Here is a 27,356-nt window from a genome sequence, read left to right as displayed (position 1 = left end):
GGTATTTAACCTCCTGCTTCAAGTGCTTCCTCCTTAATTTTGACCAAGGAGGACTGATGTGTACATAAACTGGCAATTTCTTTTTTCTCTGCCTGCTTCTACCTCTTCAGGCTTGTGCATCCCTAAGTGTTTTTCCTTGGTCCTTCCCCTCTTACTGATGTCTACTGTTCTTCCCAGAAGAGGTTTCTGAACAAGTTGCATGAAAAGCCCTATAGAACTGGCATATGAAGTGATGAATAGAACCCTAAAACTTGTGAAGGATTAATAACTGCATAAAGAAAGGGCCATGATGGTGGTTAAACTTAAGTACACAGTGGTGTGTGAAATCACTGCAGTTCTGAAAAGGATGTGACGAGGATAGCAGGCACATTACAGTAGGTAACTACCATGTCTTGGCATTTTATTAGATGGCACTTTAAATTATGGATTTAATTACACAGAGTGGAAAAATAGAAGTGGGGGAAGTAGTAGCTGTGTTAAAAGGGTTGGCTATTGTAGCTGACATTGATGTCGATGGATCTCAGCGTTTTAAACAGTACAACTCCTACATATCCGAGAAGATAAAATGTATTTTTGCTGCTTTATATGCTAAATTTTTATCTCAGTTATCACAAGAAGGGTGGTTGAGAAAAATGTTATATGAACTACAATTATAAATCTTTGGGGATTAGCCAAGGTATTTGTTGTCTTCAGATTCTCTTCTTGTGAATTTATGAAAGGCACTTCGACTAAATGATGTAGTTTAAAAGGAAGAACCTTAAACTGCTTTCCTTAGAGAATTGTAGTCCTCTTCACAGTGTAGTGTGAACTCCATATAGGGTCTTGTGTTGTTAATCTGAAACTGTAGTTTTGTTATAAAGATTAAAACCACGCTTTTTATTTATAAAATCAATAGTCAGCAGAACCAATTGGTGGCAAAAGCCTGAAAGTAAACTTTTGAAGTTGCATAAAGAGAACAAAATTCTCTTTTTTTTTTTTAACGAGGATTTGAAAACATTTGGTTTCTAGTAGCAGGTGTGAGGGTGGGTTATCCCTTAATTACTCACTGTTCTGAGGGTGATTATGAGGAGCCACAGTAAGAATTGGACAATCCAGTTTCTGACTTAATTGTGCCTTTTAGGTACCCAAAGAGGATTTTTATGTATCTTGTAATGCACATAATGGGTGAAATCCCGACCCCATTTAAGTCAATGGGGCGTTTTTCCATTAACTTCAGTGAGGTCGGGATTTCACACAGAGTCCTTCCAAACTGACACCTGCTGAAAGGACTCCATGGATAGCTTTATTAGCAAATTTGCTAGTGGAACACGCATTCAGCAGAGTGCGGATTGACGTGAACTCCCTCTTTTAGGAATATGGTTCAAACCAGTTCTTCATCAGCTTTGCAATCTTAGGCTGTAGTGTAGACATAAATTATGCCAACAAAGGCTATGTCGCTTAGGGATGTGAAAAAGCCAACCCCCGAGTGACATAAATTACACTGACCATAAGCATTCGTGTTGACAGTGCTATGTTGGTGGGAAAGCTTCTGCCACTCGTGGAAGTTGTTTTATTTTCTCAACAGGAGAGCTCCCTCCCATCAGCGTAGAGCGTCTTCATCAGACTCACTGCAGGCGCAGCTGTACGCATGGACGTGGCCTTTGTGTATACCCAGGATTAGAGAAACTTCCATTTTGGGCCAACAAGTGTGATAATTTTTTTTGGTGGGCGAGGATGGTGAATAATACAATATATAGTCCTGGGGGAATTCTGCACCAAAAAAATAAAAATTTTGAGCCAAAAAAATAAAAATTCTGCACACAGTATTTTAAAATTCTGCAAATTTTATTTGTAAAAAATAACACTACATAATCATGCCAGTTTCAATTATTTTGGTAATTTATTTCAAAATACCTGTCAGCAAGTACGTAACAATACAGACACACACACAAATTTCCCCAGGAGTAGAGAGTTAAAGAAAGTCCTATGACAACCTAATTCCTGTTTCTCTGCCCTCTTTCCCCCCTGCCCGAGCCCAGTCGGGGGGCCAGACACCCACAACCCCTCCCACCCAGAGCCCAGCCGTGGGTCCCCTCCCTGCCAGCCAATACACCCGAATCCCCTACTTCCCAGAGACCAGCTGCGGGGCCCTCCTAGTCCAGATACCCACTCCCCTCCCTCCCCAGAGCCCAGCTGCAGTGTACCCCTAGCCTAGACACCCGCCCTGCCCTGCCTTGCCCAGACACCTGCACCCCTGCCCAGACCTCAGCTGCGGACTCCCCCCAGCCCAAACACCAACCGCCCTACCCCTCAGAGCCCAGGGATGCAGACGGAGAAACAGCCTGATGCTCAGTCCCGAGCTTGCATGGGGTACCCTGTGCACCACCACCTTCCTTCCCTCAGGGCATGCTGGAATTGCAGCTGTTGGGAACCCTGTAGCTCCCTCAGTCCCTCCCCCTGGCAGTGTATTCTATGTGCAAGCTGGGCTCTGCCGGGTCCAGTGATTGAAAAGGCTGGAATTGTTTACCTTGGAAAGGAGATGAATAGGAGTCATAATAAAAGTATATTAAAATAATGAATGGTACAGAGAAAATGGATCAGGAGCATCTATTCTCCCTGTCTCATAACACAAGAAGGGGATATTTCATGAAAATAAAAAGTGGGAAATTCAAAACTGATAAAAGGAAATACATTTTTATACAGTGTGAGATTACACAGTGGAATTGATTGCCACTGAAAGTTGTTGAGTCCAAGAAATTAGAAAGATTCAAAAAGGATTGAACATTTATATGGATAACAAGATTACACAATGTTATACTTAATGATGAATTTTGGAAAATGTAAAATTTTGGGAGGGGTATTGAACCTCACGCCACAGGGTTTAAGCCAGTCTCAAACTTTTGGAGATTAGGATGAGACCGAATGTAGAGGGCAGATTACCCCAGATCTGTTTACTGGGAGTTCTTATACCTTCTTCAGAAGCATCTGGTTCTGGCCACTGTCAGAAGCAGGACACTGAACTAGATGACTTTGCATCTGATCCAGGATGGCAATTCCTATGTTTCTATATACCTCCTGTTGGTCCTGGAGTGAAGAAACAAAGTGCAGTACCAAAGTGTGGATTTGAACTATATAACCGAAGTCTAGGGCTGTAGTAGGAATATTACGTTACTGGGCTGACCATGTTCTTATTTATCATATTTAATGTTTACAAAGGAAAACTCTGTTAAAGGTACAGGCTATTTTCCAAAGTCAGTTACAGAGGAATTTATATACATTACGAACCATCCATATGACAAAACCACCTAATAGAGATCTGCCCAATAGGATTCTCCTTCATACTTTTGTTAAATTAACAACATCTGCTTCAGAGTATCCAGTTTTACAGCTGAACACTGAAATCTGCACACGTGTCTTTCAGTTATTCCGGTATTTAACCTTTAATGTGACTTTGCTTGATCATAATTCAGGCTTGTGGCTTAGCTGACTGATGTATTGAAAGATAGAATATATAAATATGTAAATTACACTTTGCAATTCTGAAAGATTAAATGTTTGTTTTGGTATTACTTTGGTTCAATACCATCTTTATTGGTATCAACACTTGGCTGATTAACATCTAGTTACGCAATTTCTCATTATACAAGTATGTCACAGCTCTTCAGATTTTCATGACTAACACAAGCTCTGCAGGATAGTATACTCCTCAACTGAGTTTGCTTAAGCTGTAAAAGAGTTTTATCTTATCATGGTTTTACTGGGTCATTTCATAAAAAAATCAGGGGTTTTGTTGTTGTTGTTTTGTTAGATGATTGAGAGGCTGTTTAATTACAGGAATGTCAGTTGACTTTGAAATACAGGTATTGTCTTTGTAAATCATTAAGAAAAAACTACCTGAGTGTACTCTACCTTCCTTGGTATTTGTTTGAGCCTGCCAAATATGAGATAATGATGTATGAATCTTAGATTTGTGAAGTAGGAATCTTACTCGACTCTGCCATCATTCAATTTTTAAAAGTTTTGATGAGATTGATTAGACCTTAACATTAATTTACTAATCTAGGGTTGAAATGTATATGTATTACTGTCTGAACATCTTTGTTATTTCATTAAAAGGAACATTTAAAATATGCTTGATTGTCCTCTTAGTGAATAGGTGGAAGAAGATTAACAAGCTTTTTCCATATTAAACCATAGTTTTTTTGAAGGGGATGATTTAAATATCTTCCTAATACTGATCACCCCTCTTTAGACACAGGGGAAAAATGAAAAAAATACTTGTGTGCTGTTGTATGATGTAATTTTCCATGTACAAGGATTAAAGATGCCAGGTCTCCCAGAAGTTTCATCATTAATTTGGAATTTCCTTCCTTTCATGTGTTTGTCAAGCTCTGGCCAGATACAAAAGGAAGGGATATACAAATAAAAGTGGCAAAGTGGCAGATGTAGTACCTGACACTAATTTTCTACTATTAACTTTTTATTTATTATAAAATAAATTATTATATGTCCAGAGTCTGACATATATATATATAGTGTGTGTGTGCTTGTATGTGTGATATTATTTGATTTCCCTTATTTAATGGGACACTATAATGCAAAGTCTAGCTTGTTCTTCCTCAAAAAAAGAGGAGCTAGAAAATTAGTTTCAGGTACTACATCTGCCACTTGGCCAATTTTTGAAATTTTACTGTTGCATTTTCTTATTTTTTAAAATGTTTTTCTCTCCCCACTATCTGTGTGAAAGACACTTACAGATATGGGGAGACTGATACAGAGCTCTCAGATGTACAAAATAAACAAAGAAATACATATTGTAATCTGCGGTATTACTTGTAACAACAGGTTAAAAAAAATTTAAATTAAGTTGGTATCCATTGGTGCAAATCAAATTTTGTGTTATTTAGTCCAAACAGTGTGACTGCAGTACAGATATCCATGAATTCTGCTAGATGTCATGAAAAATAGCTTTGTGTAATTTTATAGTTAGTTTAAGAAGCTTATGAAGAAAATATTTCCCTGTATGATTTGATAAGTGACCAGACTCTGAGAGATCCTTCCTGAAGTGCTATTAAACTTCAAAGTTTTTATCTAGTTACAATGTGTACTTGTGAATAGAATGTGGATTGTTTTCAAGCTAAAATTGCAGGTTGACATTAAGGGGGGTCAAATTGGGGGAGTGGAGCTCCTGAGTTTTGCAGGAGAAGAGGTGGTAAGAGGAATTCCTAAGTTCCAGCAGTTCTTCTTTATGTGCTTGGCGCTAGGCTGTATCAGGCAAAACTTGCTGCTCTCCTTTGTTGTCTCATTACCAGTATATTTAATTTATCAACAAGTTTTCTCTGTTTATGTGCAGGTTGATGACTTTTTTAAAAAAAAAGGGGAATTAGGAGGGCATGAGTTTATACACATGCTGATTTTGGTATCCGTATATATGGTATGTTTCATCATATCCTTTTCCATGTATTTATGTCTTAAATGTGCTGAAGCTTCTGTTACCGTCTGCTGAGTCATCTTTATTACAATAACACTTATGTAGACAAGCCCCCTGATAATTGTAGAACTAGTTAAAATGATATCAGCACAAGAGTCAACTGAGAGCACAACTGAGAGGGAAAGCGTGTTTCCATCAATGTTTAAAACTGTTTGGTTTTTGTTAACACTTACTTAACTTCAATGAGTGACTAACGTTCTGGGAAAAGTACATTATTTGTTGAAGATTCACTGCACCAGCCTGGTCAGTTATGGAGTGAAAGCTGTCCATATACAGTCTCTGAAACGTCCAGTGTGTCCTGCAAAACCAGAGAAGACCAGGCTTGGCATTGCTGATATTTCTAAGATAAAAAAACAAACAGAAATAAAACTTCAAAAAACAAACCCCCTTAAGCCATCTTTCATATTTAATAAAATAGCAATAAAAGGGCACAAACCCAATAATTTATTTCAGGTACTTTGAAAGTCACCTTTTAAGTAAACGCTCTCTTATTCTTAAAGTCAGATTCTTGACTCCTGAATAGTATCTGCTGATTACTGTCATTATAATAAACCTTGATTAACTACGATACTTGCGGGCAACAATAGGAACTATTATTTATTAACTAGAACAACCTACAATACTATATAAATGATTTTTAGTAACTACAATGTAATTGTCTTGTGTTTTACTTTAACAGACTGTTTAAGAATAAATTATTATCAGAAACCCTCATCCCAGACCTGTCAGTTGAACAAATTTCTAGGCTGTCCATTCTACAATTGTAAAATGCATTTTATTATGACTTGTGTGGCATGCAATTGTTATAATACTCCACAGTCCCCTGTAATCAATAAAAATATGCTGTGGTAGTGTAGTATAGTTCGATCTTAAATGTTTTTTCTAATCAACTAGGTTTAGCCAATTTTGTGTCACCATGTTGTGAGTTACCCAGAATTTGCCCCCAGCCACCTTAAAAAACATTTCCCTTCAGTGACAATAATGTATGCATCAGTTAATATGAATGTGGTGATCTCGATCATTTTAGTCTTTTAGAGTATCTTTTTAGATGGGTGCATTAGTTTTCTCCTCCCATTTAAAAATATTTCTTAAAAGTATTTTTCCATAGAAATATGAATGTTGGCTTCGAAAGAAAAATCAGTTTCTAGCCAAGGAACCCAATCTTTATTAGAGGAATTTGCAGAGTCTTCATCAGCTGTCAGGTCTTCAGCATAGGAGCACCTCTAGCCAAATGTTACGCATAATTATTAACCTTCTGGGTGCCAGTTTCTGCAAGCATATTCATAATTAGTAGTGCACTTTAATCTAAGTTATTTAGCTTTTGTATTTCTTTGACATAGTCGTGGTGTGACCACTAATATTAAACCATTGGTAGTGTAACTTATTACTAATGAGCTCTGAGGGAGATTGCCTACTCTGGTAACTTCATATAGGGTAATTTGGTTTACTCAATAGTTTGGATTTTTTTTTAAACAAAAAAATGTGCATATGGATTTTTATTTTTTTATTTTATTTTTGGCTGGAGAAAGAAGCCTCCCAATCATCTGGCTCGGAGTCCTATTGTTTAACTTTATGGTGCACCGTTTGCAAACTCTGCAAATGCATAGATGGATATGCTAGGTCTTCTAGTCAGTTTGTCTAGGCTTACTCTCTCATAAATAGTATCCATGTGTCTTGTTCCTGGAGTGGCAGGGTTATCTTACTGTATTTCTGTTTTTCCAAATGGGTAGAAAACATACGATTTAGGAAACAGTCTTCTGATCCCTTTAAAATGAATGTGGACAGTTTGAGGGGTGGGATTTGCTTGCAGTATTTGAAAATATGTTTATGGTCCTGCTACCTGCAAAGAAGTTAGCGGAGAAAGTGGACCATAAGCCTGTCTTGTCTTCAGAGATATTAGCTGAAGCCAGTTCTAGTGACCCATGTGCTTTGATTGATCTCTTGTTGGCAATAGTGATGCAGCATTTCTTGAAGGAGATGCAGTCTCTTTTCAGTCCTGAAATCCAGAACTATCTTCATTTGTACAAAGATCACTTGATGTGCTGAATCCAATTTTAGGGTCTGTTTGCCTTCTGACAGCATAAAAATTACAGAAGTTAATTTACTACTACTTGTTCTGTATCAACTACCAAAACCATGTTGGAGTCTGAGATGGCACTGAGGGTACGTCTACACTTACCTCCAGGTCCGACGGCAGGCAATCGGTGTACTGGGATCGATTTATCGCGTCTTGTCTAGACGCGATAAATCGATCCCGGAAGTGCTCGCCGTCGACGCTGGTACTCCAGCTCAGCGAGAGGAGTACGCGGCATCGACGGGGGAGCCTGCCTGCAGCGTCTGGACCCGCGGTAAGTTCGGACTAAGGTACTTCGAATTCAGCTACGTTATTAACGTAGCTGAATTTGCGTACCTTAGTCCGAAGTGGGGGGGTAGTGTGGACCAGGCCTGAGCAAGTGGTCGAGATACAGAAGTGCTATACCCGTGAGACTATTTAGCTTTACCTATGAATTGCAAATTGTATTCAGCTATACAATAAGTACTACATTTGGAAACAAGCTCTGATTATCTGGAGGAATTTCTTTCCTCAGGTTGGTAGCTAATAGTCCAGTTGACAAATGACAGGAAGGAAACTGATGGTTAAAATAGCACAAGGTTGTTTGCAGAGCATAGCTTTTACCACCACATCTTTTCTGTCATTTAAATAAACCATTAGGAGTTGTTAGCCGAGTCATACTCTTTCACTTCTTCCTGATCTTATTGTTTCCTGTTTAAGTTATCATTGAATGGGAGATGTAAAGTCAAATTTGAGCTAGTTCATCACTTTGCCTTTGTCTTGAAATGTAACTTTGCAGGAAAAAGTAAAACAGATTTGCATAGAATAAGAATACTTCTACTAACATTTCAAAGTTTGGCATTTCATGTCCTTGCATATTTAAATAAAGGTATATGCTGCAACCTTGAGCTTTTATAAAACAGTTCAACCTCTCTGCTGCAGGATTGGAAGCTTAGCAACTGTTCATACACATGGTAGGATAAACTTCCAGTGCTCAGTGGCAGAGGGAACCTATGAAGGAGGAAGCCATTGCTGGAGAAAGTAGACCCCCTCTGGGAGTGGAGTAGTTTGGATTTATTTTCAATTTTGGAACCGATGTTAAATGCATTAATTTCTCCTGAACCTTTTTATTAGGACTTGCTTCTAAATTGAAGGGATTATTGCTAAACTACATAGAGCTTCAGCGTACTCTTGAGAAAAATGTAAGCCTCTTTCTGACCCCTCCAGTAATCAAGGGTTTTATTTTTAAGCTTTGAAGTAAGGTTTAAAAATTGAACTTTGCAGCAAAACAGTCCAACAGCATTGGCCTTCCCACAAAAGGTTTTCAAATAGTTTGATAGCAACCTCAGAATTGTGCATGCTGTAAGTAAAACATACAAGCTGTGGTCCTAGTCCTGCAAACACTTACTCTGGGGCACAGTCCTTTCTACCATAATAAGGTAAGGCTGCAAGCACCTCACCTGATTGATAGCTCTTGCAGGACTGATCGTTTACTTGGATTGTGTTGCACTGGTTTTCACTCAGCTAAATTGAACCATTTGCAAAATATCTTTGGTGTGTTAACCCCACTAAATTTTCACTAAGAAATCCCCAAAATGTTTTTACTCTAACTCATACTTCAATGTTGGATCCTAAATATTGTGCTTAATTCATTCTTTAACTTCTTCCCAAGTTAATTTGCTATGAAATTTACCTTCCAGTTTCAAGCATACACTTTTTCTTGCAGTATTATTTCTTTCAAAAATGCCTTTTAATAAATTAATTAGATAATTAATGAGAGTCATTCTTTTCCAAATTCTACAAATGAAATGTTGTGTGAGCCTTCTCTCTCTTCTGTTAGGAATAGAGTAAGATTTGGAAGACATTTGCCGTTCATAATGGTTGTGACTGTCAGACAGAAAATACCAATATCTTCAAGAAGTAGATCTAGTTATTACCATAATAATACTTAGTGCTTCATGCTTTTTCATTCTTGTGCTCAAAGTGCTTTACAATGGGAATTAAGTAATTAGGTCTTGTTATCCCCATTTTACAAATGGTGGGATCACCATAACAGCATTCTGTTCTATTTTTACAATATTCTCTCCCCTTCTTCCTCTTCTTCCTTTAAAAAACAAAAACAAAAAATCCTAGCCAGGCTTCCACCTTTTCTCTGGTGTCTATTCCCCACCCCTCATGCAGCTCCAAGGCATTTTACCCCTGGTCAATCCATCATTTTAGTTAATCTTGACACTGGGGAGCAGCTGTCCCTAATTAAAGTGGGCAAAAATATTGCTCTGATTTACTTGGTCACATGATAGTCCAGTACGCTACCATTAGGCTGTCAGCTGCCCAGAAGGGGTTTTGTTGGTGGTAGTATTTTTTGTTGTTCTGGTTTGTTTCGGTTTCGGTTTCTTTTGGTCCAGTTTCTTTCCTTGACCTAAAAATGAGACCGAGTTAAAATTCTATCTGATGTTTAAACTACTTTACTGCAAATAGTAATTAAATGTGCATGACTTGGGGTATCATCTTAGTGTTTTCTGTCTTGGCTGTTCAAATTCATTTCTCAGTACCTTGTGATGTTTCAGTGCTTATTGAGACAGTTTCCTTTGACAATAATCTTGTGGAATCTTAAGAGATACAGAACATGCATACTCAAACTCTTGTAGACAATTAGGCATGTACGAGATATGTTAGAGGGATCTTTTCCTGTCTGTCCTGCATGATTTAAACTGGGAGGCAGACTAGCAGGGATGAGACTGTCTGCAGCCCTTACTCTTCAATTTACACAATTAGTAGTAGTGTTTATGCTGTAGAGTATGCAAAAATAGACCTGCCCTGCCCTGAAGAGTAGCTCTGTTGGTAACTCAGAATAACTACTTTGTACGGGGGGGGGAGAATACATTTCTAGCAGGTACAGTGTGTGTGGGAGGAAATAATTATTTCTAAAATTATGGTTGTGCACTTGTATATATTTTTAAAAACAAGAGATCATGGCTAAAGAAAGCTTTGTAGTTTTTTTTTTGCTATACTTTGATGTTTCTGTATTTGGAATACTTTTGAAATGCAAAACCCCTTAATAAAAAAAATCCCGAGGACAGAAAACATATTTAATACAGAATTTCCTGACTTTGCATGTTTACATTTTCTGTTAAACTTCCAAAAGCAATGTTAAGTCTGCACCCCACCTTTCCTCCAATACCTACACCTGTCATTGTAGAGCAACCCAAACCCCTCATCCTCCACTGGTCAGGGACTTCTTGTGTCCTTAACTAAGTTCCTTCTCATGATCTAGGTTAGAAACCCCCACCATGTATCCCATCCACTATATTGATAAGGGCTACCAGAGTGCGGCAGAGTTAAAACATTCTACAATGGAAGATATAGTGCAGTGGATGAGGGGGGAGATTTAGGGTCAATGTTGGAAACAAATGTTTCATTACACTTTCATATTAAACGCTCAAACTTAAGTCTCTGTTTACAAAGCATTTTGCTCTTGGATCTTTTTTTAAAAGAAAAAGTTTGTTTATATTTTTAACACAGTAGATAAAGAACACTGGAACCTGTAACTAATGACCACCATCGGGACTCCATTTTTTATTCAGTTGTTTACAATAGGTAGCTTCATAATATAGTGATAACCAAACAACTTATTTGTTTTAAAGTGTAAAACAAAATAAAAAGATAGATATTAGGGTAGAGAAGAGAAATATTATTTTAGTCTGTATGGTTTGAGTATTATATGAAACAGAAAATTTGTATCACTGTACTAGAGACCGTTCTGTAAGTTGCGTAAAACCAAATGGTCAAACCATGATGCATTTTTGTGTTTTAATAAAATAAAACAAAGAATTCTGCCATAGAAACCATGGCCTTTTTAAGTCCAATCCATTTTATTTTATGTAATAAGTTAAAAAATATCTTCACTTCAAAATTATTGCTCCTGTTTGCAACTTGTTTGGTGTTCAGTTAAGACTGTTGCCATCACTGTCTAATTTAGCAGCATTAGAGCAGAAATGACTGAGGTGGTTTTGCCTGGGAATACCCAAATTCTTCCAATGTGGTGTTTGCTTGCATGTAGGTTTGATCTGGATCTCTGGAATGGGTAGTCTCTAAAGCATTTTTGTTCTCATCTTTGTTTTCCAGAGACATGTAACTCCAAAACAGCTTGGCCAATTTGCTTTAGATTCAATTCAAAAATAGGGCTCTGGATTTGTGAGAGAGTTAATGGTTGTATTCCTTATAGTCCTAATTGAAATATTTGTTAGTTTTTCATGGGCTACTGAAATTAATTGTGGCTAATGAAATTCTTTTCTCACACCATCCTGTCAAGTTGACCTAAGGTGGATGGTGGCATTTTAAGTGACATCCATAAATTGATTAACCCTTAGAATAAGGGCAGTGCCCAGTGGCAGAAATTTAGGCACATGGAGCATTTTAACAGTGAAAATTTAACCGCAGGATTTTAGATGCCTCCAGGGTTAGGCAGCAGCCAAGCAGAGGTTTTGAGGATCTCAGTGATGCATGAATATTGGATGTATGTAGCAGTTAGGCACCTAAATCCTTTTGTTGATCTGGGCCTCAGTCTTTTAACACACACCCCAACCTCCACAAAACTCTCCCCCAAAAAGTTTGGAGGTAGAGGTTATTGGCTCTTGGATTTAATACAGTATGTAGTAGCTATTTGTAGTGGAATCAGTTTATATTATTTTAAATTGTCTTCAGAATGGCCAAGTGTTTGATAGCTGCTAAATGTTGCATCCGTCTGTTATAGTCACTTAACTTGAGTATAGCAGTGACGCAGATTATTGGCAATAGCAGTTGTGCCTATCCACCATATATCTACATATTGATGTGTTCTTTTTAAACAGATAATTGCAAAGGGTTTTAAGCAAAAAATGTAATCCCGCACCTTTGACTTCTTTTTGTATCTTCACTGAAGATAATGCCACTGCACTTAAACTACATTCAAGTACCATCACTTTTCTAATAAGCACTTGGGTATTGAGCCACTTGATAGTACCTAATCCTAATTTAAACCCAAATTATGTTGCATTCTGTAACTGACTTGCATCTCCCCCTTTCAATCTTTTCTTTATAAGAAATCAATTATGCTATTTAAAAATTGAAATCCTCCAGCTATTTCATACTGTTAATTGAAATGAAAGGCTTGAAAGGTAAGCTACATGCATCACTTTTTAATAAAATATTGGGGAAATGTCTACTAATGTTTTACAAAGATGTGATATATATATATTTAATCCAAACCTCTATTAATATACTACTACATCTGTGGAAATGAAAGCACCTTGCATGCATTAATAACTAATTGGAAGCCTAATAGGGTATAAGACATTTCTAAGACTATTATGAATAATATTTTTGAAGTAATCGGGTTTTTATTGAATAATAATTTTAAGTCATTGAGGTTTTTTTTGTATTGACAGTTCTTTGGGTTTAAACTAGAAATGAAATGCAAAATAAAATACTGAAATATTTCTCATAGGCTCAGAGGGCCGTATTCAGTATGCTGATCATGTTGCTTCCCCCTTTCCCACCCCCACCCCCCGTTGAAGTACTCCCAGTTGACAGTTTTTACTTTGTAAATTCCAGCAGTAAATTGGTATTAACAAATTGCAAGGACCTGTTCCATGCAGTAGTTCCATCTTAAGGGGGTTGGCTTGTGCAACTTGGAGTAATGATAGTGTTTCAATACCACTCCAAGAGGTAATTTCTTGGAGTAGTGGCTAAGGGCACCCAAGAGTGTCCTTTTCAATAACTTTGCACAGTTAAGCTGGTGCCTGTCCCTAGGCAGGGCTTTTTGTAGAAATACAGTTGTGTCACAGCCCATTACCCATCCAGTAGCTGTAGAGCTAAGCATCCAGATATACAGACCTGTATGGGACAAAGAGAAATAATTAGGGAGGAGAGGGATATCATGAGTCTTTAGGGTACAATGGCTTTTACCTTACATTAGTGTTTTTGTTCGAAGCCTCATTTCACAAGCTGTGTGAAGCTTTGGGTTGGGATGAGAGAGATATTTACCAATGTACGGTATGTAATTTTTGTGCTAGTTTTCAGAACTTTACACATTGGGGAGGATGTGGGGAGACATGCAAAGAAATCTTCTAGTACGGGTCTTGCTATTAAAATTAATCGTCAAAGTACCATGGGCATTTATTGGATTTGGAACCTAAAGATGAGATAATAGAGGTATTCGATACAAACTTCCTTCTCCTCCCTTTGCTTACCCATACAGCAGAACAAAGAGCAGAAAGCAGTCCATCATCCTTGGGTGTGGGAGCTTTACGATGTGATCTAAAATTATTTGTATTTATTTATTTCTATTTATAACACTACTAATAAGCACCCATCAATTACTCTGGATCCCTTCACATTATCACGTCCATATTGAATGCATTCGATGCCTTCCACCTCTAATACTAATGCCCCATAATTATTATAATGAATAAAAGACCTTTAATTTATCCCTCCACCCATATCAGTGCTAGGAGAAAAAGGTGGTCTTTGAGGTGTGTCTGGAATGTTAAATCCAAGATTTAACCCTGATTTTATGTGAATTTGCAAAAAACAGCTCTGTAAAATGGGCCCCAACATTAGGAAAAACCCATATAGTTGCTTCATTTTATAAACCATTTTGCACAAAATGTACTGTGGCCAAGCGGGGATAAGTTTGACATTGTAAAGCACCATGATATAGTTTTGATCCACTCAATTAAAGCAAATGAACTACTTCTGTTCAGTAATAATGTAGGAAATGTAAATAATATCTCCTGTTGATCACATTAAACTAAAAAAAAAAATCAGTACACAAGGATAATCTTTTTTCACTCTCTAATTTGTTTAATGAAGTACCAGTAAGCAAGTTTCCAATTTTAATATGGTCTGTGAGGTTTAGCTTATGGGAACCCTGTAATAAAGCTTTACTAGGGCAGCCCTTTCTAAAATATAAAGTTTTCCTCTTTGAAGTTGTGTAGTACTTAACTACTGATGTTTCTTGTTGCATTGAACTGGTACTACCTGAAGGGGTGTGCATTTTGTTTTTGTTTGTAAGGACAAATGGGGAAGGTGGTACTACTTCTAAACATCCAGATCAACAGAACGGGATTTAAAGACACAGAAAATAATTTCCCCTCCTTCTCCAGACCCTTGCCATACAGTGTGCGCCACGTAGTCTTAACAATGGTACAGATGTCCAGGTATAAGACTGTAGATTGCTTGTTTCCAAGCTTCATTACTTTTTATTACAGTCCTAACCTCCACATTGTGTATTAAATATCACATTGTTGAGATTAAACTTTTTTAAATCTATGGGATCATATTTATTCAAATTGTAGCTTTACCTCCTAAATGTATGTATCCTTTTTATTGCACAGCGCTGGCCCCAAAGGCGATAACATCTATGAATGGAGATCAACTATTCTAGGACCTCCAGGCTCAGTATATGAGGGTGGAGTTTTCTTCCTTGATATCACATTTACACCAGAATATCCCTTCAAGCCTCCAAAGGTAAGAGAGACAGCCTAACACTTTGCTACCCAGTGATCTGTAGGATGTTTGCAGAACTCAATGTTCGTGGGACACAGTCAATTTGAAATCAAGTTGATTTAAGAAAATGAGTTAAACCTGGTTTCAAGAACCACACCTGGAATCCCCCGCCCAATTTTGGTGGGGTTTCTTTTTGATCACCATTTTTCTGGGGGTTTTTAAAAATATTTTTCCCTTTCCCTGTTGTTGCACAAACATGGGAAGCTGACTTACTACACAGGGGAAACTATGAAACTGAATATACGAAAAGTGCTGTGAAATATAGAAAGAAAACAAACTGGAAAAATAGAAGCAAATATTTCTTTCTCTCATCTCTTTCAGTTACAGTAAACTTTAAGGTGTGTTTTGTAACAACAGTAGGTTAAAAGATTTCAAGCAGAAGTATGGTTTTTAAGTGCCATGGTTCTTTTAGGGACTTGCTAATAGTTGATTTATGTGTATAATATCAATTTCTTAGTAGTGCTTTTCTGGATTCTGGATGCAAATTATATTTTGGAAGCTTGTTGTATTCTGTGATGTTGGGTTCTATCATAAATCCAATACTAATGTAAGTAGATGTAGCTTTATGGTTCACACATTTAGGCCAATATGTTTGGGGGGATACTTTAGGACAGTCTCTTAAGACAGGAAATTGCCTAACAAGGTTGCCTAAGGGTGGGTCCAGGTTTCATTGCTTTAGTATTTTTTTGTTGGAGGTGATGGTCGCAAGGAGAATCTTAAGAGGATGTCAGCTGGAATGGATATATTCAGCAATGTTTCTTTCCAGTTGCTTCACCTTAGGCAGAAGTATGCTGCCATGAGAATCTTATACCCTATGGTGCCAAAGGTTTGGTTGCCATTTCATTGGCGCTTTAGCTTGTCTATCTCAAAACGGGAAGAGCAAGTTCCATTAATCTGAGGCTGCAGACGTGGAAGTTTTTAAAAATGAAAGTTGTTTAAAGTTCTGACTTAAAGTAAGCCACTCAGTGCAAGAAACTTACAAAAAAGCCTGTGATAGCGGCCAAAGTGTCTAGTCTTAGTATGTATAATGTAAATAATTTGTATTTATGGAGCACATTACATATTTAGAGTTCTGTGTTAACATTAATCCTCACACTGTTCCTGCAAAATAGAACTATTATCCCCATTTTGCAAGTGGAAGAGATTGAAATACAGAGAGAGCGATTCAGGTTCTGATTAGACAGGCACATGCTTAAGTGCCTTCCTGAATCAGGGCTTAAGTGAATTGCCCCAGGTCACCCAGAAAGTGACAGAGCCAAGATTAGACATTGAAGAGCTTTTGGCTCTTTAAACTGTACTTTGTCCTCAAGGCTGCTGCTACTCTTCTGCAATATTACACCATACATTTTCTCTGGTTCCCAAGAGTACCATTACGGTAAGGCTGCATTTCATTTGTGTTGAGGTGAAAATAGTAGCTTGGGTTGACCCGATCTGTGCTTTGATCTTTTTTGTATTAATAACCTCTAACCACTTTCTTCCCCCCAATCTCACTTTGCTGGTTATATATATTACCTTATCCTACCACTTATCTTGGTGAGTCACGGGACCAGCTTCTTTGTATCTTTTTTTCTAATGCAACAGTGGTTTCACATCAACGCAGTGACCAAGACGGAGCTCTTTCAAGTGTGACCTTTCCAGAGGGGAGTCCAGTTTCATTATATTGTCTGCTCTTCTTCCCTATGGCTTAGTGTTCTGTTGGCTTCAAATATCGCTCTGTATTGTCTTAATAGCTCAGTGTTTTCCAGATCTGATTTGATTTTGTTAATATTGTGTTGATTTTTCACCATTGTGATCACTCCAGCATTTGTAACAAACTTTTACTTTAAACTAGGGCTGTCAAGCAATTAAAAAAATTAATCGTGATTAATTGCGCAATTAAATAATAATAGAATACCATTTATTTAAATATTTTTGGATGTTTTCTACATTTTCATATATATTGATTTCAATTACAACACAGAATACAAAGTGTACAGTGCTCATTTAATATTTATTTTTTATTAAATATTTGCACTGTAAAAAAGAAATAGTATTTTTCAATTCATACAAGTACTGTAGTGCAATCTCTTTATCATGAATGTTGAACTTACAAATGTAGAATTATGTACAAAAAAAACCTGCATTCAAAAATAAAACAAAGTAAAACGTTAGAGCCTACAAATCCACTCAGTCCTACTTCTTGTTCAGCCAATCGCTAAGACAAACAAGTTTGTTTACATTTACGGAAGATACTTCTGCCTGTTTCTTATTTACAATGTCACCTGAAAGTGAGAACAGGCGTTCGCATGATACTGTTGTAGCTGGCATCGCAAGATATTTATGTGCCAGATGCACTAAAGATTCAATGTCCCTTCATGCTTCAACCACCATTAGAGAAGACATACTTCCATGCTGATGATGGGTTCTGCTCGATAACAGTCTAAAGCAGAGCAGTCTGATGCATATTCATTTTCATCATCTGAGCCAGATGCCACCAGCAGAAGGTAGATTTTCTTTTTTGGTGGTTTGGGTTCTGTAGTTTCCGCATCTGAGTTTTGCTCTTTTAAGACTTCTGAAAGCATGCTCCACACCTCGTCCCTCTCCGATTTTGGAAGGCACTTCAGATTCTTAAACCTTGCGTCGAGTGCTGTAACTATTTTTAGAAATCTCACATTGGTACCACCTTTGCTTTTTGTCAAATCTGCTGTGAAAGTGTTCTTAAAACGAACATGTGCTGGGTCATCATCCGAGACTGCTATAACATGAAATATATGTCAGAATGTGGATAAAACAGAGCAGGAGACTTGCAATTCTCCCCCAAGGAGTTCAGTCCCAAATTTAATTAACACATTATTTTTTTAACGAGCATCATCAGCATGGAAGCATGTCGTCTGGAATGGTGGCCAAAGCATGAAGAGGCATATGAAAGGCATATGGCACGTAAATACCTTGCAACACTGACTACAAAAGTGCCATGCAAATGCCCGTTCTCATTTTCAGGTGACATTGTAAATAAGAAACAGGCAGAAGTATCTCCCGTAAATATAAACAAATTTGTTTGCCTTAGCGATTGGCTTAACAAGAAGTAGGACAGAATGGACTTGTAGGCTCTAAAGTTTTACATTTTTTTTATTTTTGAATGCAGTTATGTAACAAAAAAAATCTACATTTGTAAGTTACACTTCCACGATAAAGAGATTGCACTATAGTACTGGTATGAGGTGAATTCAAAAATACTATTTATTTTGTTTATCATTTTTACAGTGCAAATATTTGTAATAAAAAAGAATAGAGTGAGCACTGTACACTTTGTATTCTGTGTTGTAATAGAATATCAATATATTTGAAAATGTAGAAAAACGTCCAAAAATACCAATTGAAATTTATTAAATATTCTATTGTTTAACAATGCGATTAATCGCGGTTAATTTTTTTTGAGTTAATCGACAGTCCTACTTTAAACACATTTGTACATTTTTTTTTTCCAGATTTTATTCTTATGTTCTCCATGCGACTGGCTTTTGTATCATCAACAAAAATTGTAAATGGTGAACAGCTGGTCTATATGTGCATTAAAAACATCAGAGGTTTGATTTTCTACTTAAGTGGAAATCACTTAAATCCTTTCCTCATTGCCTCAATTAGGCAGAGCTCCTCTAACTAGAGAACAGTCACTTCGATAAGCAGCCGTAAATTTTGGCCAGTCTATACCACTGATGATGATTTTTTTTTCTTGTTCTTACATTAACAAATATGGCTTATGCTTTAATTCCAAATAGTAACCTACTGGACTGAAAATCTGTCTGAAAAAGTTGTTTTCTCAGGTTACCCAATTTTCATCTCCTGTGCTCTGAGCCAGTGTGCATTTGCAAATTGGAATGCTTGAACTTTCCATGAATTTGGTCTTTAGTTAATCAACCTGGAAATACTCATGCTTCCTTTTTGAAAAGTTTTATGATGCCTTTTAACAAATTGCCTTCTGAAAGCTGGTGAGGTAGAAATTTTGGAAAATCAGAGCTGAAGGTCAAAATAGTGCAATATTAAACCAACAGTGGGATGGAATTGCAGGCTGCTTATCAGCCAATAGCAAAGTCTTGCCTGGGAACTGTACATGCCATGGACTTCCATTCTTCCTCGCCCGCCCCTATCCTGAATGGAGCTATGTTTTTTCAATTGCTGTTATCACCAAGTGAGGTCACCCATCTGCTTGGCCTGATCCACATGACGTAGACTAGGAAGCACTCATTGGGGTATATGAAGCAAAGAAACAGATGTCTTTTTGGTTTCTGTATATCGTACCTTTAAAGTTCTCTGATGTGCAGAGATCAGCAGCTGGTTTTGTTCTCAGTTGCTGTTGCCTGTTACAGAGGAGAGAGAGATGCTGTGCTCTCTCCTGGAGATTATTTTGTTACCTCCATACATAATATGCAAAAGCATGTACTTTTGTTTAATTGAAAATCAAAGTAATTTATAAAGAACGAAGTGTAATGTCTCCACGAGAGAGCATAGTGTGGGGGTGTCTCTTGTGTAACAGGCTACTGTACCTCTGAGAACAAAAAGAGCTGCAGCACTCTGCATAGCAGGTGAGTTCTTGGAGACTTAAAGATGCATTGCCCAGGAAACTAGAGGCATTAGTTTTGTAGTTACACATGCCACACCCCTGCCAATGCTCCCACTCAGAGACTGAGTGACAGGGAGGGGCATGAACAGTGTTTTTTCACATTGCTGAATGCTAGAAGGATCCAGGAACGCAGCAGAACAGCTACGAGGGAGGACAGACGAGTTTAACGTGTAGGCCAGTCTAATCCCAGAAAAAACACTGGTACATTCTTCTTATGCCACACGCCTACTGAATGTGCAAGTCACAACTAACTACCCTTGTTACCAATAAACAGACAATAAGATTCATGGGCATGGACAGCTGGCAAATTCTGAGGATTTAGGGCATGATCCGACAGCTCTTACTCAGGTGAACAATTATAATTCATGCAAGTAGTTCCATTGACTTCAATGGGACCACACATGTGAGGGAGGGTTGCAGGATAGAGTTATTGTTCTCCAAAACATAGAGTTGGGACATTTTTAAATGTGTTTCTTTTTAATGTGAAGACATAGGCCAGGTTTAGCCTGGGTGCCTAAAATTAGGCTCCGAAGTGCGTACTTAAGAATCTAAATAAAAGTGGACTGAATTTTCGGAAGTGCTGAGCTCTTTGAAGTCAATGGAAGCTACAGTTGTGCTGCCCCTTTGGAAATCTGGCTGCTCTTCATGGATTTAAGAACCTAATGTGAGAGAAATCTGAGCATCTGGTATTAAAGCATGAGCCATATTTGCTATTCTGTAAGAACAAGGGGGGAAAAAACATTGGTTCTCATACTGACTTTAGGCACCCAAGTTTGAAAACTTTGATCATGGCTTTGGTAACATGAATTAATGCACTCTTGATTTTGAGTCTGCAGCCAGACCCCTGGAAACGGTATTGACTTGCTGTGTGGCCTTGGGCACAGGGCCGGCTCCAGGCACCAGCTTGGCAAGCAGGTGCTTGGGGCAGCCGCTCCGGAGAGGGGCGGCAGGTCCAGCTGTTCGGCGGCAATTCGGCGGACAGTCCCTCACTCCCGCTCGGAGCGAAGGACCTCCCGCTGAATTGCCGCCGCAGATCGCGGCTTTTTTTTTTTTTTTTTTTTTTGGCTGCTTGGGGTGGCCAAAACCCTGGAGCCGGCCCTGCTTGGGCAGGTCACTTGAACTCTTGAACTTTCATTTCCTCATCTTGAAAATGGAAATTGTGGTGATTACATAAATTCTGTGGATTTAAGTGGAATGAATAGGGAAGAGTTATGGCTGCTAGTTAATACAATCCATACCTGTTCGGCAATATTGCCAACCCCAGATGTTCAAAAATCGTAAATTAAGCTCCCAACATCACAAGATTGGTTTAAAAATTATGATGCTTTTAATTAAAAATGTGGGGTTCCTTTATTTGCTTTCTGGTTTTTAGGGTACACTTAAGTCACATTTCCAAGCTTTTCTCTGCAACCATAAAGTCTAGGAACCTTTTTAATTGTTTTACATGAACATTAGAATTCTCACAATCACTTAATCTCCAGAAGCAAAACTGCAAATATCACAAGACTTAGAATAAAATCATGAGATTTGGGAACTCTGAAGAAGGGGGGCTTTGAAAAGCATTCTTCACCTCTGGACTACTCTCAAATACAATACAACTTTGACATAGTCACAACCAGAAGCTATCATCTGGTGGCTATTTGAAATTAATTTGGTCATTGCCTTGCCATGCTGAATGGACTGGCGTCCATATCTCTCACACCACTATGACGGTTCTCACCATGATGATGATTAATGCCCTTAGTATTGAGACTGGTTTTGAAATGGAGTGGAGACAACCATCCTGCTGACCCTAGAATTGGTTCCTCCAGGTCCAGATTGGAGAAGAGCAGGAAGGTTTTTCTACTGCTTTGGTTTCATTATTTTACCTGTTCTGAGTTGTTCCACAGTTTTAGAATTCTAAGGGTGCTGCAAAAGCCCCTCACTGCAGCAGCCATCCCAAGAGTGGAGGCCTGCCTTCTTCTGACACGGGGGATTCAATGGGAATCTGCTACAGATATTGGCCTGGATGTGCTGTGGAGCTCTGTGGACTCTTTGATAAACAGGAGACTTCAATTTTCAACGTCGCACTTTCCTATACAATCTGTTTATGTTATAGGTGGGGGGCAAATCTAGTCTCATGATTTAACTGAAATATGATTTGCATTAGAAATGGAGAGAATTGTGCAACAAAAATAAAACAACAAAAGAAATGTTCCATTAACAGTGGGAAATTTAGCATGGAAAGAAACTGACCATCCAGGTTGATCTTATGGTGCTTGAGAAGCATATAGAATTCAGTTTTATCTGTACAGTTTGTGCAGATGTAAAGTATAGCTCATTACTTCTAATTTTCATTTAAAGTAAATACTTCATCTTCTGTTAAATTTAAGCTAAAAGTGAATTGAACTATTATTTCACACTTTTCTTCTACAAATGAAATATAACCACTGTTTCGCTTGTTGCATAAAACAATATGGAAAACACAAAAGAAAGATTAGAACAATAGTAGTAATCTGCTTATTTTAAAAGCTGATTTAAAACTGTTGTAATACAACTAGTTGACACCAGAGGGCAGCAGCACACCAGGAATCTAAAAAACCCACCCAGTTTTATTATTGATTATTCTGATAGGAAAGATATTAAATGGCACTCTGTAAATGTATACTAAAGCTGAGTTAGATGTAAAAATTAACTTGGCATCTTAGCCATGCAGAGCTGGAGTTACTTTTAATCTGAATTAAATGCTGGGTTTTCTATCCTTTTTCTGTTTAAATCTGTAAAGTCAAACTTATGACTGTGTGGTGTGACATGTTAGCAAACAGTCTTGTAATTGTGGTTTTTCTAGGTTACGTTTCGGACAAGAATCTATCACTGTAATATTAACAGCCAAGGAGTGATCTGCCTTGACATTTTAAAAGACAACTGGAGTCCAGCACTAACTATTTCTAAAGTTCTCCTGTCCATCTGCTCACTTCTTACAGACTGCAACCCTGGTAAGTCTCTCATACCCTAACAGATAACATCTCTATTGATACTGATCATCTGGCATTTTAGTAACTTACACCCTGATCCTCCATCATTAAAGTCAAAGGGAGCTTTACCATTGACTTCAATGAGCATAGGATCAAGCCCTTGGAGAAGAGAATCTCTGTCCCCACAAGATAGCCCAAGCTTTCTGTTGTCTTTGAGGGATAATAGAAGTTGTTCTGATATTCTGTATATGTCTGTAGTCTATCTGTTCTTAAGCTGCACTGCAAAGAAAGCAGCAACCAGAAAAATCCTGGACAATCATCCTGTAGATTGAAATTCCAGCTAAAAAGAAAGTGGTGTTTTAAACACCATATTCGTGTGTGGAGTCTGCACCATCTGAAATTCTAGTGATTTGGTAATAGACTAGATGTATTTAAAAATTACCACCACAAACAAGGCTGAGAAGATAACAAGCTGGAAGGTTTCCTGGAAGCTCCAGTTCAGCTTTACAGTAAATTATTCAAGAATAAACTTCCCACCACCATATTTATATATAATTCCTAAGTCAGTTAAGAATTGTTTTTAGTACTTCCCTCCTGTGTCCCGCTTAGTTAACTAAGTATATCTCAGTAATATAAAATAAGCAAAACTTGTAGAAATTCTTCTAACTTCTATAGAAGTGTAGTAGCTAAGGTGTTGTGCTATGTGTACTTCACCAAAAACACCTGATCTAATCTTTTCATGGAAGCCAGATTTATATGGATATAGGTGCACTTAGTGTCTGAGACATGCATACGGCCTTAGAAATGGTAAAGGAAATTGAAGCACACAAATCAGGTAAAATCTGCAATATGCTTTGCCATCCTTGTAGGTTATAAGTGTCTGTTGTCTTTTTACCTCCTTAAAACTTGAATTAGTGAATCTTTTCCCCCGACATTGAGCAATCACTTATAAAGCACCATAAATTTACATGCACACATTAAGACCTGTTCTCTACTTGGAAAGTCTAATAATCTATGTACTATAAAATGGGTCAGTGTTCCACCATGTACTTCCCCGCCCCCATGAATGCTTTTGGGTAACCCATCAGACCAATTCTCAACTTTCTTTTATGTTTTTCCCCAGTTCTCTTAACTAAAATGAGCAGGAACTTTTTTTTTTCTTTTCAGCTGATCCCCTGGTTGGAAGTATTGCCACTCAGTATATGACTAACAGAGCAGAGCATGACAGAATGGCCAGACAGTGGACCAAAAGATATGCTACATAAAATGGATTTTTGTCAAACTCTTGCATTATTTGTCTGTGATGGAAAGAGCTGCTTATTGATTTTGAAGTGGGGGGAGGGAGGGCGCTGGTAAAGAGTAGGGTATTTCTATAACAGATTTTATTCAGTCTTTTATTTCCTAAGATTTTGTTGTTGTAACTTAAGGTATCTTGCTACAGTAGACAGCTAGAATTGGGAATAGCATATTTTAAGACTGTCATTAGTTCAGCAATATTAGCTCACATATAGTACCAAGAAGAATGTAAACTTAAACATTTTTTTTTTGTTCTGTTGCTTGCGATATGTAAAAGAGAACAGCTTACTTTTGTACAGGTACATATGTTGACATTTATGTAAAAGTCCTTTGAAGACTCTACACACTGGGTTTTTTGTTTTTGTTTTTGTAAAAGATGTTGGGATTTTTTCCCCCCCTTGGGAGGGTGTGCTGGTATTTAACAATTCCTTTTCAAAGACTCATCTCATGATATGTAATATGGAGGAGTGGATATATGGCCTCATATAGGAAATGAGAAGTAGTTGTTAATGTATTATTTTATATGCCAATCTACCTTTGTGAAAAGAATAAAGGTTTTAATCAGGATTTATGGCAACCTGTAGTGAAATACCTTAAGCTGTTTAACTGTAAGGCGTGGAATAGGAGTCACTCAGTGGATTGGTTGTATGTTGTGGGCTACTTAAGTCTGCATTTGTTACTGTGCTAATAAAAATATGTAAAAAATGACTCCTCCTTAGTGACCTGCTTTGTTGTTTTGCTGAAATAGCTTCTCCCCAGTACATTTTGATGAAAGACCTATATTCAGTATCCGCTATTTTTCCTTGTAAACTAACTGCTGTCTGAAAGCATTCAGGGAAGAATTCCCTGCACTGATTTATCAATGGCCGTAAACTTGCCTAGATGGGTGCTTTGTAGTAAGCAGCTCCTACAGCTTCCATTTTTTAAAGGCTTTTCTACATTAGTATGTACCTGCTGATACCCCAGGAATAGAGACATGGGGTGGGGGAGGCGACATCTTTTATGGGACCAACTTCTGTTGGTGAGAGAGACAAGCTTTTGAGCTTACACAGAGCTCTTCAGGTCAGCTACAACACTGCATACCATAGGAATAGTCCAGCTGAGTACAGTAGAACCTGAAGGGATCTACATCGCATCCCTGTCACAGCACATTGCTGAAGATTCCGTGCTTCTTACCTTTAAGGTTAACTGCTCCCAAAACTGGTTTTGAAGTGCCACCCATTAGCTAAAACTGCAGAGAATGCAGCTGGAACAGTGTCAGACTAAGGATGGGCTGCAGGGAATGTCTGTCACAGCTGTACTGAGAGAGATCTGTACTTCCAGTTGGAGGAGGAGAAGGAATGGCATCATAAAAGAGCTGGGCAAAACACAACTTATATGAAAAGTGGGGAAGACCGATTCTAACCTGCTGCAAAACTATTTCCTGATAATGTCACTTGTACAGCCAAGTAAAGGATAGGGACAATCTCGCTGTAAGGGAGCTAAGTGATCAGTCTTCGACAGGTATTGAATCAATGGTAAAGCAAAGAACAGAACACACTAGCTGTGCCTCAGTCCGTCCCCTCCCCTCCCCGCTGTAGTCACTGAATCACACTATCGACAGCAATAGTTCACTGCCCATAGAAACTTACTAATCCTGTAGAAAGCTGTATGTATATGCAAGTTTCACTCGGACACACCACCAGCTGCTCCAAATTGTTTGAGGGCTACAACTAGATCAGTTACTTTACTGCAAGGGATGGTAGTACTTAGAAAGGACACTAAGCCTGAGTGACTAAAAAGCAGTAGGACAGACCTGTAAAGAAAAGGGCTTTTTTTTCTTTTTCTTTTTAAAAGCCCCAGACAATGCCAGTATCTAGTCTGACCAAATGAAAAGTAACGTGTTGGGTTTTCTTTAGCTTATGTGGTGATGTACTACTTATTAGTCACCCTGTATAATCCCTAATGCCTTCTCCCTTTATTAGGCTATGTCTACACTTAAAATGCCACAGTGGTACTGCTGTAGTGCTTCAGTGAAGCCACTCACTAAAGCAACCCGTGGGGTTCTCCTTTCACTATAGTTGATCTACCTCCCTGAAAGATGGTAGCTAGATCAACAGAAATTTTCAGTGTAGACCAATTAGAAACCACCTAGGTTCTTAATGCCCAATAGAGCAGTGCTGAGCTGTTAGGCCTGGCCTACACTGAAAAGTTACATTGCAATAGCTATGTGGCTCGGGTGTGAGAAATCCACACCCCTGAGAGATGTAGTTATGATGATCTAACCCTCCGTGTAGACAGCACTAGGTTAACAGAAGAATTCTTCCATCCACCTAGTTATTGCCTGGGAGGTGGATTGCCAATGCCAATGATAGAACCCCTCCCAGTGCTACAGTGGCAAATTGATGCCATACTATCACCTGATTTCCTCTACTTCAGACAAAGGGATCAGGCCATTTAGATCACAGCAAGGGGAGCAAACAATGTAGAACTTTCTCCTGGCTCATAACCTCTATAGGATTCAGGCTATGTAGTGCAGAAGTGTATAGGGTACAGATCCACATGGTAACACTGTCCACTCCAACCTCACAGGCCTTCAGTGTTAATTCTGACATACTTGCATTATTTATCTTGCCTGCTTTCCCTGCTCTCTAATACAGAACACCCACTCATGTGGTGACTTCATAGGTAGTATTTGGTTAGACACCTGGCAAGTCCACGTGACTGATCTGAGACTGAATCATCTGCCATTCTGAGCATGGGTTCTCCACCTGCTGCTATGACAGCAGGGGTGGCACACCCTACTTCCTCTTTGTTATGGGTAGATGGGAGCTCCTTAAACTTGGTAACATGCGGGGGGTTAATGATGGCATGTAAAAGCTGGAGAACCACTGCTGGTAGAACAAGTTAGTCCTATCTTCATCCCACTTCCAAAACTAAGTCAGTGGTCTGCTGCAAACACTACATGTAAACAGTCAAGTCCCCTGTATGGTGAGAAAAATGGAGAATTTATGTACAGTCAGCAGGAAATTAAAGTGGGTGGTGTTCTACTGCTGCTCTGCTAGTGCCATAGCTCTTAGCTGCAATCCTGCAACAGAAACACATGCAAGGTTCTAGCAGAGGGTAGCAGGAGCTTGCTCAGTCATAAGGAATAGCAAATAATTGAAGATGTAATTGCTGACTCTCTCTTGTCATACGCCTTGCACACAGGAAGAACACTGATCCAGAACTACCTCATGGAGCAAGACAAAAAACAGGTTCAACTGTACAGGTAATCCAAGTTACTCCATCGTAAAAACTTGCTTCAGTCTGGTAAATTGTATTATTGCACCATCCTTACTAACTGTTCATACTTTGCACTGAGGTATTCATACCACTGTGTAGCAGAAGGATATTGCAGGTACATACTTAAAGGGTTAGTGCAGCCATCAAACTTGAGACTTTCAAATGACAGTA

At 38.3% G+C, this 27,356-nt stretch overlaps 1 protein-coding gene across 2 annotated transcripts in view; it reads left to right on the top strand.

The window, feature by feature from the left end:
- The window catches only part of UBE2E1 (ubiquitin conjugating enzyme E2 E1), a 57,486-nt gene extending 32,867 nt beyond the window's left edge, over positions 1-24,619 (top strand). For both annotated transcript variants that reach the window (XM_065398177.1, XM_065398176.1), the window contains exons 4-6: positions 14,900-15,032; positions 22,499-22,646; positions 23,793-24,619. In XM_065398177.1, coding sequence (XP_065254249.1) covers positions 14,900-15,032; positions 22,499-22,646; positions 23,793-23,890 — 379 coding nt within the window. In that variant the 3' untranslated portion in view covers positions 23,891-24,619. The remainder of the gene's footprint in view (positions 1-14,899; positions 15,033-22,498; positions 22,647-23,792) is intronic.
- The last annotated feature ends 2,737 nt before the right edge of the window (positions 24,620-27,356 follow it).

Source organism: Emys orbicularis, chromosome 2 (assembly GCF_028017835.1).
Source record: "Emys orbicularis isolate rEmyOrb1 chromosome 2, rEmyOrb1.hap1, whole genome shotgun sequence".
Classification (NCBI taxonomy): domain Eukaryota; kingdom Metazoa; phylum Chordata; order Testudines; family Emydidae; genus Emys; species Emys orbicularis.
The sequence above is the reverse complement of the archived record's forward strand: the minus strand, read 5'-3'. Positions and strand labels throughout refer to the sequence as shown.